Below are 15909 nucleotides of genomic sequence, written 5' to 3'. Positions count from 1 at the left end.
GGAGGCTGGCCTGGCCACCCCTCCCAGCTCTTCCCACCCCCAGATTCAGGTTGCCTCACCTCAGCCGGGCAGCCCCACCCTCCTCTGGGCGGCCCCAGGTGCCTTGACTCACAACCTGCCGCCCAGTCTAATGGCCCCCTTCCCGGGCGTCAGTCATCCCAGAGGCCCTGGTCAGAGACCCCGGGCGTCCTTCCCACCTCGTGTGTCCCTCCACAACAGCCCCTGGCACCAGGCGACACCCCAAGGGCGGTAAATTCCCTGGGGAGGGGCTCAGCCCCAAAGGCATGGAGGAGAGAGGACGAAGAGGCAGGAAGAAATAAAAGGAGAGAAGAGGGTACAGGGGGCAGGCGCAGGCCCTCTGGGTACTTCTCCTGCCCCACACTCGGGAGCCCAGACCCCACCCACTCTGCCGTCTACCCAGAACCTCCGCCCCCTCCCCCCACCACTGGGACATCCAGGCCAGCCCAGCGGGCCCCTGCCCTGAAGAAAGCCCTTTGCTGCCCCATGAAGGGCAAGGAGGCCAATGGCCACAGGCCTCTGCCAGCAGAGAAGGATTCCAGGCCACATGTGTCCCTGGCACCTAGTGGCTCCTAGATGCGGCTGGTAGACACAGAGCACAGATTCAGGTGGTTGCATCCCAGCTTTATTCTCGTGTCCCTCACATCCCAGCTAAGGCTCAGAGATGGGCCCGGGCCACAGTCCCCAGGAAATGGTCCTTGGCTCGCCGTCTGGACCGGGCAGGGGGCTCTCTTGCCCACTCCTGCCTGCCTCCTTCAGCTGGGGGGTTTCCCAGAGACCACCTCCTCAGCAAGGGCCGCATGGCGGAGCCCCAGGCGGGAGCTGTTTGTGGGGGCCGGCCATCGCCCCTGTCCACAAAGTCACCCCAGCTCCAGCTCGGGGCCCCAGTGCAGGCTGTGGAGGATCTGGGGGCCCAGGCCTCCTTGTCCAAGGATTCGCCACAAGTGCCCTGCCTCCCCAAATTCTTGGGCTGCCTGGGGCCCCCGGTGAGACTCCAGGGTCGAGAAGACTCCACTCCCAAGCTCCCCATCCACGCGGTGTCACTGGCTGAGGGAAGGGGCGAGAGCCCGTTTCTCCGATTCCTGCACCTCGACGCCTGGAGGGAAAAGCTCAGCTCAGGCTCACTCCCTCGGGGGACTCCCGGCTGCCCTACCAGGCCTCAAACATGCCAGGCCTTCGCTTCGGCTGTTCCCTCTGCCTGGAAAGCCATTCCCCAGATATGTGGACAGGACATACTCTCACCTCCAAGCCTCTGCTTCTGCTTCACCTCCTCCTGGAGACCTGCGTGAGCGCCCTCATTAAAACTGCCACCTGCCCACCCAGTGTTGCTGGTCTCACTCACCCTGCTCTCCTTTTTTCCCAGAACACTGTCACCTCCTAATATCCTAGGGCTGAGCTGCCCAGTGTAGGACTGGGCACGTGAGATGTGGCCGGTCCGAACTGCAATGTGCTTGGGTGTAAAATACCATTGGACTTCAGACTTAGTGTGAAAAAAATAATATAAAATACCTCATTAATGACTTTTACACTGACTACACATTAAAATGATAATAGTTTAGGCATACTGAGTTAAACAAAATATGGTATTAAAATTAATTTTACATGCCTCTTTCTACTTCTCCTGATGAGGCTACTTGAAAATTTTAAATTACACGTGGAGCTCACATCAGGTTTCTATTGGATGAACTGTTGTAGGTAATTATTATTCTTATGCATATTATTTGCTGTCTCCCACCTCACCACACCAGAATGTTCCCTGCTGTATCCCCAGCTAGCACATCACCTGGCACGTCGTAAAGGTTCATTGTCAAATGAGTGAATGGGTGACTGAGGCCTGCCAGGGGCCCCAGGCAGGGCAATTACCCGCCCTCCGTCCCAGGCCCCCACTCACCCTCTCTGTTGGCATCTGCTTCGCTTTCCGCCAGGGTCTCGACAGAGCCATCCCATCCCACGCCAGGTCCTGGGGGGGGCACAAGGCAGCCACTGGGCCATGAGGACCAACACAGAGGCAACAGGGCTTGTGGGGAGACATGGGAGACAGGAAGGAAGCCCCCTCCCCCATGGAGCTGGTGGGTCCACAGGGAACCGGGGGGCTAATGGGAGGAGGGACCCTTTCCCTCACCTTTGCCATGGGAGCTGGGTGCCCCCAGCGGGCCTGGGCGCCTCTGTCGGAATCTCTGCCGCGGGGTGTCCCCGGGGCTGAATGACTCAGAGCTTCGCCCCACAGGGAATCTCGAGCTGAGTTTCCGCCGCTGCCCACCTGCCAGGGTCTCATCCCGCAGGCACAGGGAGCTCTGGGCCCGGCGCATGGGTGCCGGTGAGGGGGACCCTGCAAGAGGCACAGGCAGGGAGGGTATCGGAGCAGTGCCAGGAGGGGCTGGGCAGAGTGGAGGGGCCAGCAGGGAGAAGCTGCACAAGGGCCACAGGGGACAGGCGGCTGCAGACGTGGGGGCAGGAAGGGGCGCAGGGTTGGGTGAGTGAAGGCGGCGACAGGAGGCTGGACCCTGTGCTGGTTCTGACACTAACTCACTGTGTGACCTTGGGCAAGGTGCTTCCCCTCCCTGGGCCTCAGTTTCCTCATCTGCTGACTGGGATAAATGACTTCTCACTAAAGTCCCCTGCTGCTCCGAGGTCCTAGGTACCGCTGTGGTTGGGTAGGATGGCGTGGGTGGCAGCGCAGGCAGAAGGGAGGTGCCAGCCAAGAGGGACACAGCAGGGATGCAGGGCAAAGAGCTACTGGAACCATCTGGGGGAGTGGGGAGAGGGTGCAGCAGGGAAGGCCAGCGGGGAGCACGTGTGCAAGCCACGCAGGAAGACCAGAGGCATTGGCAAGCCCTGGGGGCAGGGGGTAGGGGACATGGGGTAGGGACCATCTTGGTCACCTGACCCCCAGACCCACCTGTCCCATCTGCCTCCCTGCCCTCGGAGAGCTCCGTCTCTGGGGGGCCCCCTAGGCTCTCGGTGCTGCCAGCCCCATCGGCCCCCAGGCGCGGCCCCCCATGGGGGCCCCCCTCCCGCCGGGGCCGCATCAGCCTCTTCACCTTGTCTGCCAGCCAGCTGCCCTTCCTGGGGGCAAGAGGGCACAAGAGGGGGTAAGGCCAGGGAGGAAGGAGGGACGAGAGGGCCATGTCTGGGATGGCAAAGGCCAGGCAAACCCTCACTGGGGCCTGGACCTGGGCTGGGCCAGGGCTCGAAGGGCAGGGCAGGGCAGGGCAGGGGCTAGGTAGGGAAGGTCCCAGGCCCACCAGGATGGAGGGGCTGCTCACTTGGTCCGGGGCAGGGGCCCAGGCTCCAGCACGCGGTACTGGTCCATGATCTTCTCCACCAGCTTCTGCTTCTCCCGGCGCAGGGCATTGAGCTGGTCCCTGGGAGGATGGGGAGGGAGGAGGTGGGCTTGAGGCCTGGGCAGGAACACGCGGTACACCCTGGTACAACCCCACCCGTTAACACAGCCTGACATACCCCAGGATGGGCTGATAAATCCCCACTGCCCCGAGCCCCTGGGGGTCAGCCTCCGCCTTTTCCCAGGCCCTCCCAGGGCGTCTCCCCATAAACAACCCAAGGGACAGCCACGCCGGCCCCCGCGGCCCCTCACAGGTACTCGCGCTGCTCGCGGTGCAGGTGGTCCCGGCTCTCCAGGCTGCGCTCCAGGAGCTCCCGGTTCTCCCGGCTCAGAGCCTGCACCTCGGCCAGCAGCTGCCGGTTCTCCTCTTCCTGGGCGCTCCGGAGCTCCGTCAACAGCTGTCAGGGGCAGGCATCAGGACAAGCGGGGGGGACTTAACAGGGCTCAGGGCCGCCGCCTTCCACTCCCTCCACGCTCTTGCCAGCCCCCAACGCCCCCTCCAAGCCACCCTTCCTCCCCAGCCACCACCCACCCCTCACCACACCTCACACTGTGTGGCCAGCCGGCAGGCGCTCAGGTCCAGCTGCTGGTTGGACTCTCGCAGTCGCAGGCTCTGCGCCTCCAGCTGTGCCCGCTCCAGCTCCAGCCTCGCCAGCCGGCCCCGCAGCTCCCCGCGTTCCCCCTGCAGCTCACCTCGCTCCCGGGACACCTCCGCCAGCAGCATCTGAGCTCTGCAGAGGCAAGGAGAGCTGCTCTCCAAGGGGACTTGCCCCACCCCACCCCCAGGTCCCTCATGAGGGCCAGAGGAGCCTTGATGGGGAGAGGAGGCAAAGCAGGACCCCACGGGGAAAGCGACCAACTCACCACCAACCCACTTCACAGATGGGAACACTGAGAACTGGCCCGAGGGGCGAGGGGCTGTGCCAGGGCTGGTACCTGTCATGCTCACTCTGCAGCCTCCGGAGCTCCTCCTCCAGGCCCCGCTGCCGATGCCCGTCCTGCATCAGGCGTTCGCGCTCTGCCAGCAGGGCCACCTCCTGCGCCTCCACATGGGCCCTCTGGGCCTGCAGCTGCTCGTGCCTGCAATGAACAAGGAGCTAAGAGGGCTGCAGGGACCGAGGCCAGGGCGTGTAGATAGCTGGACCGTCTGGACCTTAAGTCCATCGTCTCCTAAGCATAAGCCCCGGGGCAAAGCCACAGGGCAGAATGCTGTGCCAGGCGCCCACCACTCCCATGAGCCCCAGGGTGAGCCCGCCCCGGAAGTGTAGAGAGCCCAGCCACACAAGAGGGCACAGCAATGGAGCTGGGTCCACTGGTGGCAGTGCTGCCTTGGTGGCAACAGACCCACCCAGGGAATCTGCTCTGGGCAGGTAGGGGGTGCCCAGGAGAGGAGCTGGGAGTCTGGAGGAGGCTCACCGGCCCTGCAGCTCCCGGTGGGCCAGCTCCAGTGCCCGCATGTTGGCCTTGAGGTCACGGTGCCGGGCCAGCAGTCCCTCTAGCTCAGCCTCCTGCCGCCGCTGCAGCTGTGCCAGGGCCTCGTGATCCCGAAGCAGGGCCTGCTGCTGCCCACGGGTCTCCTCCTGGGAGCGCCGCGCCGCCTGCACCTCCTCCTCCAGCACCCCCAGCTTCCTGTGCAGCTCCTGGCCCTGCAGCTCCAGTACAGACTTCTCAGCCTAGGCCAGAGGAGGGAGCAGGGGCTGCTGGGTGACGTCCCAGGCCGGAAGGGGGGTGAGGGACAGGGGCAAAAGGCAGAGGGCAGGGCAGAGGAAAGGAGAGAGCGGTCTAGGGATGCGAAGGCAGAGGCAGCCGTGGAGGGGAGGGCAAGTGGCACAAGGCAGGGATGGCACAGATGGGGCTGGGGTCGGGACAGGGAAAGCAGGAGGGGCTAATGGATGGCTGTGGAGGAGAGGGCTGGTGACGGGGTGAAATGGGCACTGACGTGGGGGCTAGAGGCAGGCAGAGGGGGTACGGACAGGGGGAAGTGGCAGGGTCGGGGGAAGGGGCAGGAAGTGAGCAGCGACGGGGCAGGGGACAGGTACGCAGGCCGTCACCCACCTGCAGGCAGCTGCTGTGCTCCTGTGCCCGCTGACTCTGCAGCAGCAGCTCCTGGGCGCGCCCCTGCAGGCTTCCCAGCTGCCCCTCCAGGTGCTGCAGCTGCCCCTGCAGAGCGGCCTTCTCGGCGGCCAGCGTTGCATTCTGCCCGGCAGGGAGGGGGTTAGCCGGTGCCAGCCCTCTGGGGCACACCCCCCAGCCCCGTGCCCACCACAGCGACACTCACACTGCGCTCCACCTCAATGAGCCGCGCGCTCTGGGCCTCCGTGACCCTCGGCTCAGCCTGCTCCTCAGGCCCCTGTCCCACAGCACCCTGGCGCAGCTGCAAGGACAGGGGAAGTGGCAGTGGCCTGGGCACAGCGCAGCGGACCCTTACCCCCTTTGGCAGCCCTCCCCCGTCACACTTCCCCCCACTGCCCCGAATCCCGCCGCCCTGCCCTCCTTGCTCCGTCACTCTCCACCCTGCCCTTTGCACCTTCTCTCGGTTCTGCAGCAGAGCCCAGCCTCTGCCCGAGCTGCTGTTTCTGCACACCCTACTCCTCCTCTGGGCCCCAGTTTCAACACTGCTTTCTCCAGAAAACCTCCCCCGATCAATCCCACACCTGCCAGCTACGCAGTCTGCTGAGGGCCCGCTGGCTATGGTCGCCTGTGTTCTTGCCTCTGTCCCAGGTGGGCAGTGAGGGCGGTGGCAACCTGGTAGGGGGCCGCGCCAGAGCGGCGCTGAGCCCGCGTGCAACGGGGCTGTCAGAAACGATTCCCCACTTAGGACAATAGCCGTTGAGCTCAGGAAGTGGCGGAGCCCACGCGTGAGGGACACAGCAGTTGCCCCAGAGTAAAGCCGCCAGGCTCCGCCCATTTGAGGAATGGGGGAGACGAGGCCCGGGCAGAGCTGCCTGGCTCCCAGCACAGGGCCCCCTCCTCCAGGCCCCAAATCGGGGCACAAGGCGAGCAACTGGCCAAGACTGAGGGGCAAGACCGAGGGGGCGCTCCGAGTGCGCGCGGCCCTGGCTGGCTGCGTGCAGGATGGAGGGAGGAGCGGGCGGAGGCCCCGGCAAGCTGGGCAGCGGCCTCACCTGGAACAGCTCCTGCTCCAGCTGCAGGGCCCTCTTTTTGAGTGCCATCAGCGCCGCCTCCTTGCTGGTGGCCGCCACCTGCAGCTCAGCTTCCAGCCGCTGCTCCAGGCCCTGGTACCTGCCAGGAGAAGTCTTGGCACCCAGCCCTCCCCAAGTCCTCGCCTGCCCCTCTCTGCCCCTCGGGCAACGCCCCACCTTTGCTGCTGGAACTCCTGTTCCCGCAGAAATTCCTGGTGCTCCAGAGCCGCCCGTTCCAGCTCACTCTGCAGATGCTCCAGCCGGGCCCCCAGCTCCTGGCCCCGCACCGTGGCCTTCTCTAGCTCCTGAGGGCAGGCAGAGAAGCCTCAGGGCCAGAAGGGCAGACCACCACCTTCACCCAGGCCTGAGAGTCAGGAGACCCGGCTTTCTGTCCTTGCTTTGTCACCCTGGGCAAATATCTTTAACCCTTTGGGGCTCTACTCCCCCATCTGTAAAATGGGAACAAGGCCTGGTCGCCTTGTAGAGTGGGTATGAAAGAGCTGGGGATTATAAGCCTGCCAGGGTGTGAGGGAGGCCCCTGGGCCAGGAGTCAGAGACACTCGCTGGGCAAACGTCTTCACCTCTCTGAGCCCATGGTTCCTCACGTGCCCAGTGACAGCTGGATTCACCCTACGTTCTGAGGCCACACAGGCCATGTGAGGGAAAGAGGGGCTCGGAGGAGCTGGGTCTGGAGAGTACCCTCAGCCACAGGAGGGTGGCCACAGAGGGCAGGAACTTGGTGAAGGCCAGGCCTAACCACAGTGGGAGCTGGGAGCGGGAGGGCCAGGATGCCGCTGGCCAGGCAGCCTGTGGCGGTTGGGCCATACCACTGCGGAAGTGGATAGGAGACCCACTCTGGCCTGTGGGCCCCGCGAGGTAGGTCAAACCATTCTGAGGTATGGGGGGTGGGGGCCCTGGCAGGATGAAACCCTGGGGAAGGCCCGACCATGACAGCCACCCGCCAAATCCTGCCCTTGGAAATGGGGTCTACCAACCCTTACTCTGATCTTCCTGGCTTAGCAGCCCCACCCGGACCACCGCCCAGGGTCACTGCACTTCTAGACAACCTTGGCCACGGCCCCTCACTGAAAAACTAAGAGTCTCATGAGTCCCTGCTGCCTGCAGCCAGCAGCCACAAGAGCCCCAGGGCGGAGAGTAGGAAGAAGAGTGGTGCCCAGGAAGACCTGCATCTTGGGCCAGACCCCTGCCCTGCCCCCTGCAGGCTCTGGCCATAGCCTTCAATGCCCCATCCACCGTGCCTCCTGCCCTCCCCCTAGCCGGGAGGCCCACTTGGACAACCCCCTTGGCCCCTGGTTCCCTGACCTCCCTCCCCTGGCCAGCCACCCCCGCCTGTACCACACCCAGTTACCACCAGAAACTGCTCCACCAGGAAATCTCACAAAATTCCCCTTGGTCCTCAGCCTCTTCCACCCTCTTGGTCCTCAGAGCCGGCTCCTGCAGCCGGCCAGCCCTACCCCTACCTTCACTGCCCACCTGCTGGCATTCCCTCTCTACGGATTAAGCCCATACTGAGTGCCAGGTACTGCCCCAAGCTCTCTACGTTCATTACCTTACAGGATCCTGTGACACAGGTATTGTTTTTATTCTGGTTTCAGGTAAAGAAACTGAGACTCCGAGAGGTTAAGTAACTGGCCCCAAGCCACACAGCTGAGTAGGGGATCTGAGATATAATCCAGGTCCGTCTGACAGCATCTCTCAATCACCTCCTACAAAGTGGACCCCAGAGACAACCTCTTGGCCTTACCCTCTCACCCACACCTCCAATTCTCACACTCCCCAGGCCAAGCCAACAGCCTGTTCCTCACTCCTCTCCATCAGGAGGCATCTCGGAGCAAATAACATCCTCTCCGGATCTCAGTGCCCTCCTCTGTGCAACAGGGATGAAACTGGAAACTGCTCAGCCAGAACATTTGATTCCTGATCTGCAGCACACCTTCCCCTCAGCACTGTGCCCCACTGGCCCGAACACCCATCCCATTGCCTTGTGGTCTCCTCTGCTTCCCCCAAGGGGCCTTCAGACCCGCAGACCTGACCACTCTGCTCACTTTAAACCCTCCAGTGACTCCTCATTGCCCTCATGAAAACAGCTGCAACTCCTTCCTTTGCTCATAAGGAAGACGAAGCCCTGCCCTATAGGAAACCTGCTTAATGAAGTCTTAGTCTCACCTCCCTCCACTCCCCGCCTCACCATCCACCCCTACAAACTCGGGCCTGTACCTCCTCCTGGCTCACTGCCGTTCTCTCTCCTCCTCCAGGAAGCCTTCCCTGACGTGCCCCAGCCTGAGTCCAGTGTGATTCCTGGAACCCCACGGCTCCCCGCACGGTCCGGTCTCCACCCCAGACTGTGAGTGAGCGTCTCCCGAAGGACACATGCACTGGCTGCCTGGTACAGGGCCTGGTGCTAAGGAGATGCCCGCAAACATGCTTGACTGAATGAATAGAGGGGTTTCCAGGTCTTCTCTCTCCTCCATCCAGCTCCAGCCAGCCTCACCTGCCACCCTTTTTTTTTTCTGGCCGCACCACGCGGCTCGCAGGATCTTAGTTCCCCGACCAGGGGTTGAACCTGTGTCCCTGCAGTGGAAGCGTGGAGTCCTAACCACTGGACTGCCAGGGAATTCCCTCACCTGCCACCTTGACCACTGGCACTGCCTCCTTATGGCCCCAGGTTCCCCTGTACACCAAGGTGACCCTCCCCGAACTCATCCTCACACAGGTCTGCCCACACCCTTGGGTGAATTTCCCTGCCTGGGGATGGAGTACCAACACCTACAACGCTGGTCCAATGTACTTCTCCACCTTCCCCCACATCTCCTGGGCCCCTGAGCAACTCTAATGCCTTCAAGTCTTTGCCCATGCTGTTCCCTCTGGATGAAATATCCTTCCCCGCTTAGCAAAATCTCGATCTTTCCTTAGAACGCTCCCCGAAGCCTCCTTGCCCCGACCCTGGCATCAGCTCCCCTTCCCATGGGGCTCCCAAAGCACTTTGCCTGTAACAACCAACGTATCTTGAGCCTTTGCCCCGCATGAACTAGGCTCTTCACACCATTATCTCCCTTGGTCTTCCAAAGACCCGCTGAGGCAGCTACGAAGAGCACCCCCATTTTACAGAGGGAGGCACCGGGGCAGAGCTGAGTAAAGCACCACAGTCAGAGAGCCAGGATTTGCACCCAGGCCATCTAGCTCCGTGCCCACCTGCTACAGCCACCCCATCAAAGGCAGGGGACATCTGCCCCTCTCCCAAGCCAGGCATGCATTTGGGAGGCAGGAGGGGACTTCGCATTTCTGTTTCTGGCCCCAGCTCAGTGCTGGGCACTCAGCAGCTGCTGATGGAATTAATAACCCAAAACCCCGGCAACTGGCCTGGAACCCTGTTTCCTGACCCTGGCTACGAGCCCCGACATACCTCCTGGAGGGCCTGCCTCTCCCGGCGCTCCCTCTCGGCCTCCTCCAGGTGCCGGCGGCTCTCGCTCTGCAGCACCTGCAACCGCTCCTCGGCCGCCTCGGCCGCCTCGGCCCGGGCCCGCAGCCTGGGCGCCTCTCGCTCCCACTGCCTCCGCTCGCGGCCCGTGGCTGCCAGCACCTCCGCCAGCGCCTCCCGCTCCCGCGACGCAGCCTCCAGCTCCCGGCCAGCGGCCTCCACCGCCTCCCGCAGCCGGGCCAGCTCCCGGGCCTGGGCCTCCACCTCCTGGTGGGCCTCGGCCTCTGCCCTCCGAGCCTGAGCCAGCTCCTCGGAGAGGCGGGCAGCCTCCGTGCCTCGGGCCTCCAGCCTCCAGGCCTGGGCCTCCAGCTCAGCTCGAAGAGCCTCAGCCTCTCTCCTCAGCCGTGCCATCTCCTCCTTGAGGGCCTCCTGCTCTGGGACACCACTGGCCAGGATCTCCCCTGGGATCCTCCCCTCCCAGGTCTGGGCCTCAGGAGCCCCTTCCAGCTTCTGCTGTGGTTTTTGTTGGGCTGGGTCCCCGACCATCCTCTCCAACTTCTGTTCATGCTCTCTGGCCTCTGCTTGCCCCTTGGGTAGGTCCAGCCTCTGGTCTAGGGTCTCCTGCTCCTCCAACCGCCCACAGAGGCTGGGCTCCGAGAGTCCGGGTTTGCTCTCAGGGTCCTCCTGTCTCAGCCCCAAGGCCTCGGGCACCGACTCTCCAGTCTCTCCTCCCAGCGACAGCTGGGCCTGAATTTTGATCTCTGGACCCTGAGGTGGGGCCACAGAGGCAGGGGTCTGGAGAGGGGCTCCAAGGCCAGCCTTCTTCAGGGACTCCTGCGCCTCTACAGCGGGGCCTGACTCCTGGGCCATCGTGTCTACAGGCGCCATGATGGCCGCCTGGAGGGGCCTCTCCACCACCTTTGGGTCCAAATCAGATGCCTGAGGACACTCAGCTAACCCGTCGAGGGCTGAATCTGACGCCAGGGGAGCCGGGTCCAAAGCCTGGGGGCCTTCATCCCCTGCCTGACCAGCCAAGCCCTGGGGGCCATGGTCTGAGGCCAGCCGAGTCTGGGGAGCTGAGTCTGGCTCTGGAATCACGGAGTCCTCGCTCGGCTCCTCCAGCAGGGGGGGCTGAGGGCACATGAGAGGGATGGTCAAACCCAGAGGAGGATGCAGGAAGGACGTGCTGATGCTTGGGGGAGGGGACTCACCTGGCCGCCGGGCTGCCCCTGCAGCGCCCGGAGCAGGCCTCGAAGCTCCTGATTCTCCCGCTCCAGGGTCCGCAGCCGCCCGGCCTCTGCCTCCCTCACTTCGTCGTGCAGAGAGAGAGCCGCTCCTGGCAGGGGCGCTGGGGTGTGGGAGATGAGGTCAGGACCCCTCTGCTCCCTTATGGTTCCTCACCCACACACCCCACCCCCCGACACACCCGGGGGAAGGGGATGAAATCAGAAGCTGTCCCCACTAAGGTGCAGGAAAACACAGGCAGCCTCCCACCCACAGCCCCTCCACTGGGGTCCCACTCACCCTCCCCAGGAGAGCCCGGGGCTGGCTCCAGGCTCCGCTGAACCTCCAACTCCAGCTCCACGTTCTCCTCTGCCAGCTGGTCCACCTGATGCCGCAGAGAGTCCAGCTCCTGGGGGGAAGAGCAGGGTCAGAGAAGCCCTCCCCGCCAGGGCCAGGCCAAGTGTGTGGGCTAGAGGGTCACTAGAGGAAACAAGGAGTAGGAGTCACAGGGATCACCAAGGCACCCTGGGGACCACTGGGGTCACAGATCACTGCGTGACCAGGGGTCACTCTGGGAATCTCACCGCATGGGCCTCGCCCAGCCGGGTCCGCAGCAGCAGGTTCTCCCGCTGGGTCTCATGCAGCCGAGCACAGCGCTCCTGAGCGGCCTCCAGCTGCTCCTCCAGCAGCGCCTTCGAGGCTTCCAGAGCCCCCGAGAGCACCCGCTCCTCCTGGTGGGGGAGCAGAGAGAGCCGGTGGTGCGATGCCCCCAGCACTCCGGGGCCACAGACCCTGGCTCCCCTCCCCCAACTGACCCTGCACCCCTGTTGCTCTCCAGGCCCCGCCTCTCCCCTCCATCTGCCCCTCCCCCTCCAAGGTTTCTCCAGGTACCACTTCCCTAGCACCTGGCCCCGCCCTTCTCCTATGTAGGCCCTGCCCCTTCTCCCCAGGAACTGCCTTCCAAGGTCCTTCTAAGCCCCACTTAGCCCCGTTGCTGGGTGCTCTCTCCAGACCCTGCCTCCCCTACAACTGGCCCCACCCTCCTCTCCAGGACCTACCCTTACCTACAGCCTCCACCTCTCCCCTCCATCTGCCGCATCCTCCAGAGGGCCTGTCCCCAGACACCACCTGACCGCGTTCTCCGAACGATGCCTATTCCCTCCATCAGGCCTGACCCTTCCCTTGGCCCAAATTCGCTCCTCTCGAGGCCCACCCTGTCCCCGGCAGGCCGCGCCCCCCATGCCCCGCCCCCTGCAGCCGCGTCTCCCGCCTCACCTCCAGCTGGCCCTTGCAGGCCTCTGCTGCCTGCAGCCGCTCCCGGCAGCGTCGCAGTTCCTCCTGCAGGCGGGGCAGGCGGCCGGCCCGCTCCCGCAGCGCCTCCGCCTCCTCGCGGTACAGCTCGGCCCGCTTGGCCTGTCCCGACAGCGCCTGGGCCTGGGCCAGAAGATGCGGAGCTAGGAAGGGCCACCCGCTGGCCAGAGGGATTAGGACGGGAAGGAGCCGGGTTGGGGGAGGCAGTAGGCTGGGGAAGGTGCGGGGAGCGGGTTAGGGAATGCGGCCATGTTTGGGGGCATCTGAGCGCACCTCCTGGCGGAGCCTTCGAATTTCGGCCTCCAAGCCCTGCACCTCCACCTGGGAATCTAGCAGCAGCTCGGCTTTCTCCTCCCTGGAGGGAAGGGACGCAGGAGGGGTCTGGGGACCTGCACCCTCCAGCCCTTGCTAGGCCTGATCCCCATCTGGACCCCATCCAGACCTAACCTGCGCTCCCTGCCCGCCCCCCCACCCAGGTCCTTCCCAGCCAGCGGCGCTCACAGCTCCTGCCGGACGCGCCGAAGTTGGGCCTTGGTGTTGGCCAGCTGCAGGGCCAGGTGGTGTGAGGCGCCCTCCGGGGGAGTCCTGGAAGGAGCCTCAGGCAACAAGGGGGCCGCCTGCCGCTCCAGCAGCAGTTCAGCCAGCCGCTGGGGGACATCAAAGGTCAGGAGTCAGGAGTAACCCATCCCAAGAGCCCCACATCTGCCCCCAAGCACCACAAGATGCATGTGACTGTTGCAGCGCTCCACCCCCAACCACACCTCCGGCACACGGCTGGGTCCCCGTGGTCCTCCTCTTCCTCCTCCTGCCGCCTCTTACCTGGGCCCCCACGTCCCGCTCCCGAGCCAGCCTCAACAGTGTCCCCACCAGGCTCCGGGACAGCATCTCCAGCTCCGGAGGCGCCAGCTCCCCAGGCTCAGGCCCAGCCAGCGCCAGCACCAAGCCGGCCCCGGGCTGGGTCACCTGGAGGCACAGGGAGAACAGGTCAGCCAAAGAAGTAGGGGGCAGGGTGTCCCAGACGGCCGACCAAAGTTGTACCTCCTGGATGGCGGCAGCCAGCTCACTCTGGACCTCGAGGCTGAGGCCCTGGATGTGCCGGATGAACAGTTCCCGGTGCTCACACTGCAGGGGGACGAGGAGCGGACGGCGAGGCTCACCCCGGAGGCTCCCACCTCTGCGGCCAAAGCTGGACCCTGCCCTTCCCTCCCCCGCTCACCTGCACCGATGCCCCCAGCAATAGCCTAAGGATGCCTTCCAGCTCCTCCACCGCCTCCTCTGCAGGGCACAAGCCACAAGGGGTTAACGGGCAGGGATAGGGGGAAGAAGGAGGAAGGGGTGGTGGGAGAGAGCACCTGAGAAGGGGTCAAACCCCAGCGCCTGGAGGTCTGGGGGTGGAGACAGGATCAGCAACTGCAGCTCCTCCTGGGGCGGACGGGGTGGGAGATGTGAGAAGGGCCTTCCCGCAGGGGGCTCCCAGGCTCAGCCTCCCCCTCCTGACCCCTCACCTGGTAGAAGTCCCTCAGTCGGCCCCACAGGTGGTTCAGGTTCCACACCCGCCAGGCTGCGGGACCATCATGGCCCCTGATCATTCGAGGGCCGCCTCGGGAATTGGGGGCACTGTGGGCACAGGGGACAATAGGTGGGAGGGGTAACTGAGGACCCACCTCCCCTAAACCAGGCTCTGCCAACCACCCCTCAGGCTCTTCCCACCAGGCTGCCTGGCCCCCCTCCCCTCAAACCCCTCCGCAGCTGCCCCGGGTCATCCTCTGATGCCCCTTACATGATGCCCAGCACCCGGAGGAGCAGGGCCCCGTCGCTGAGACGTGAGAACCTCTTCTCCGGACAAAGAGGCCCCTCTCCTTCCTCCTCCTCTTCCCCCTCTGGCTCCTCCGCCTCCCCCACCAGCCCGGCCAGTCCCAGCGCCTGTGGGGACACAAAGGAGTCAGCTGGCCTGGGTGGGAGGCCCGCAGCAGCAGAGTGAACCCTGAGCCCCTCTGACCTGCCTCCTGAGCCCACGCAGCCCCCTCCTCACCAGTCCCCTGAATGCCAGTGGCCACGGGCCTGGACCCCTTTTCCTGCCGCACAGCTGCCTGGACTTCTCCATCCCCACCTGAGCCCGCCCCTCCCCTCAGGCCCCAGCTCTGCCCCCTCTCCCCCCACCCCACACCAGCCCCTCCCTGCTGCTCATTTCCCCTCCCCAGACTCCCTCCCACTGCCCCCTCACCCAGGTGGCCAGGCTCCCACTCAGGAAGTCTCTGATCCTGGGCCCCTTGCCCCCATCCATGACGGGGTCAGGGTGTTGGTCCCACTGTGGCGGCTACACCTGCCCTGAGAGGAAGAGGAAGTCCCCGAGTGGGCCCAGGCCCAGCCACAGACACCCTGTGCAGCTTCCTCCTTCCGGGTGCTGGCAGGCCCGTGCACCCCCGGAGTCCTGCCTCAGCCCCCGCTTCGCCTCCCCACATCCTCCCAGCATCTCGGGCAGGGCCAGCCCGGAGGTTAGCAGGGGAAGGTGGAGTCAGGGCCACCCAGGAGCAAGGCCCACAGCTCTCCTGGCTCGATGGACAATGGCAGGTGAGTCCTCCCCGTCTCTGGGCCTCGGTTACCCAACTTGAAACCCAAGAGGGTGACCTCGGCCTTGTACCTTCCAGGGCCTCAGAAGGGGCCTTACACGGGGCATCTAGGTGCCCACACCTGCATCTTCTGATTTGCCTGGCTTCCCTTTCCCCTTGATGTTTCCCAAACTTACCCAAATCACCCTCCCAACCTATGAGGCTTGGGAGGTGCCGCCTCCCATGTCAAGCCTCCTCTGAACCCCGACCAGAAGTGAGTACCCCCTCCTTGGACACCCCCCCCCATACTCTATATACACTGGACTGAGACAGGACGTCTAGCCCGTGGGCTAGTGACCTCACAGGCCTCAATTTCCAGTCTGTGAAAGAAGTGAGTTAGAATCCAGCCTCTGAGGGACACAGTTCAATGCAGAGACCAGCGACACGTGTCTCGTAGATAAACCAGGAGGCCAGGAGGACACCCCAGTTCCCCCACTGCTCACTACTGGGCTCCGTGTGGGACACTGTTGGGTACTGAGATGTAGTAAAAAGCCACATAGTCCCTGCCCCTGTGGGATGCACAGTACACTGGGGAGACAGCTACGCAGAAAATCACACACACACACACACACACACACACACACACACACACACAAAATGTAACATTGCAGCTGTACTACGTGCATTGACAGGGAAGGGATTTGACTTCAGTGGGATGATCAGGAAAGACATGGGGGGTGGGGTCGGGGGGTGACCATGAAGCTGAGATCAGGGATAACTGGGTGAACTAGGCAAAGTGGGGAGGAAGGAAGGGCATTTCAAGCAGCCGAGGCAGAATGTGCAAGCGTCCTGTGGCAGCTGGAAGCATGGCCTGTGTAAAGT

General features: G+C 64.0%; 1 protein-coding gene across 2 annotated transcripts; it reads right to left on the bottom strand.

Moving 5' to 3' along the window:
* Window positions 1–959: 959 nt before the first annotated feature.
* CCDC88B (coiled-coil domain containing 88B) lies at window positions 960–14888 on the bottom strand. 2 transcript variants are annotated; one of them, XM_059931909.1, is made up of 28 exons: window positions 14703–14888; window positions 14259–14401; window positions 13984–14095; window positions 13831–13900; window positions 13695–13753; window positions 13517–13600; window positions 13298–13441; window positions 12980–13125; window positions 12752–12833; window positions 12443–12601; window positions 11752–11898; window positions 11468–11576; window positions 11155–11291; window positions 9929–11074; window positions 6682–6809; window positions 6487–6604; window positions 5640–5735; window positions 5417–5557; window positions 4778–5034; window positions 4298–4441; window positions 3906–4092; window positions 3614–3759; window positions 3285–3383; window positions 2918–3084; window positions 2141–2347; window positions 1910–1978; window positions 1261–1299; window positions 960–1114 (listed from the first exon to the last, which is right to left on the bottom strand). In XM_059931909.1, exons 1-28 carry the CDS (start codon window positions 14760–14762, stop codon window positions 1059–1061), a joined length of 4452 nt encoding a protein of 1483 aa, XP_059787892.1. In that variant the 5' UTR covers window positions 14763–14888; the 3' UTR covers window positions 960–1058. The 2 variants fall into 2 exon arrangements, with proteins under 2 accessions (XP_059787892.1, XP_059787893.1); XM_059931910.1 differs by lacking the exon at window positions 1261–1299.
* Between the last annotated feature and the right edge of the window lie 1021 nt (window positions 14889–15909).

Source organism: Balaenoptera ricei, chromosome 8, assembly GCF_028023285.1.
Source record: "Balaenoptera ricei isolate mBalRic1 chromosome 8, mBalRic1.hap2, whole genome shotgun sequence".
NCBI classification, from domain to species: Eukaryota; Metazoa; Chordata; class Mammalia; order Artiodactyla; family Balaenopteridae; genus Balaenoptera; species Balaenoptera ricei.
The sequence above is the reverse complement of the archived record's forward strand: the minus strand, read 5'-3'. Positions and strand labels throughout refer to the sequence as shown.

Excerpts from the sequence above, each read along its gene's own strand:
- CCDC88B (XM_059931909.1), bottom strand. The coding sequence starts at position 14,762 with ATGGATGGGGGCAAGGGGCCCAGGATCAGAGACTTCCTGAGTGGGAGC. Across the intron at positions 11,899-12,442 it reads CCTGCAAGGGCCAGCTGGAG|GAGGAGCGGGTGCTCTCGGG; the intron begins GTGAGGCGGGAG and ends CTCCCCCACCAG. Across the intron at positions 1,300-1,909 it reads AGCAGATGCCAACAGAGAGG|GTCTCCAGGAGGAGGTGAAG; the intron begins GTGAGTGGGGGC and ends GCGCTCACGCAG.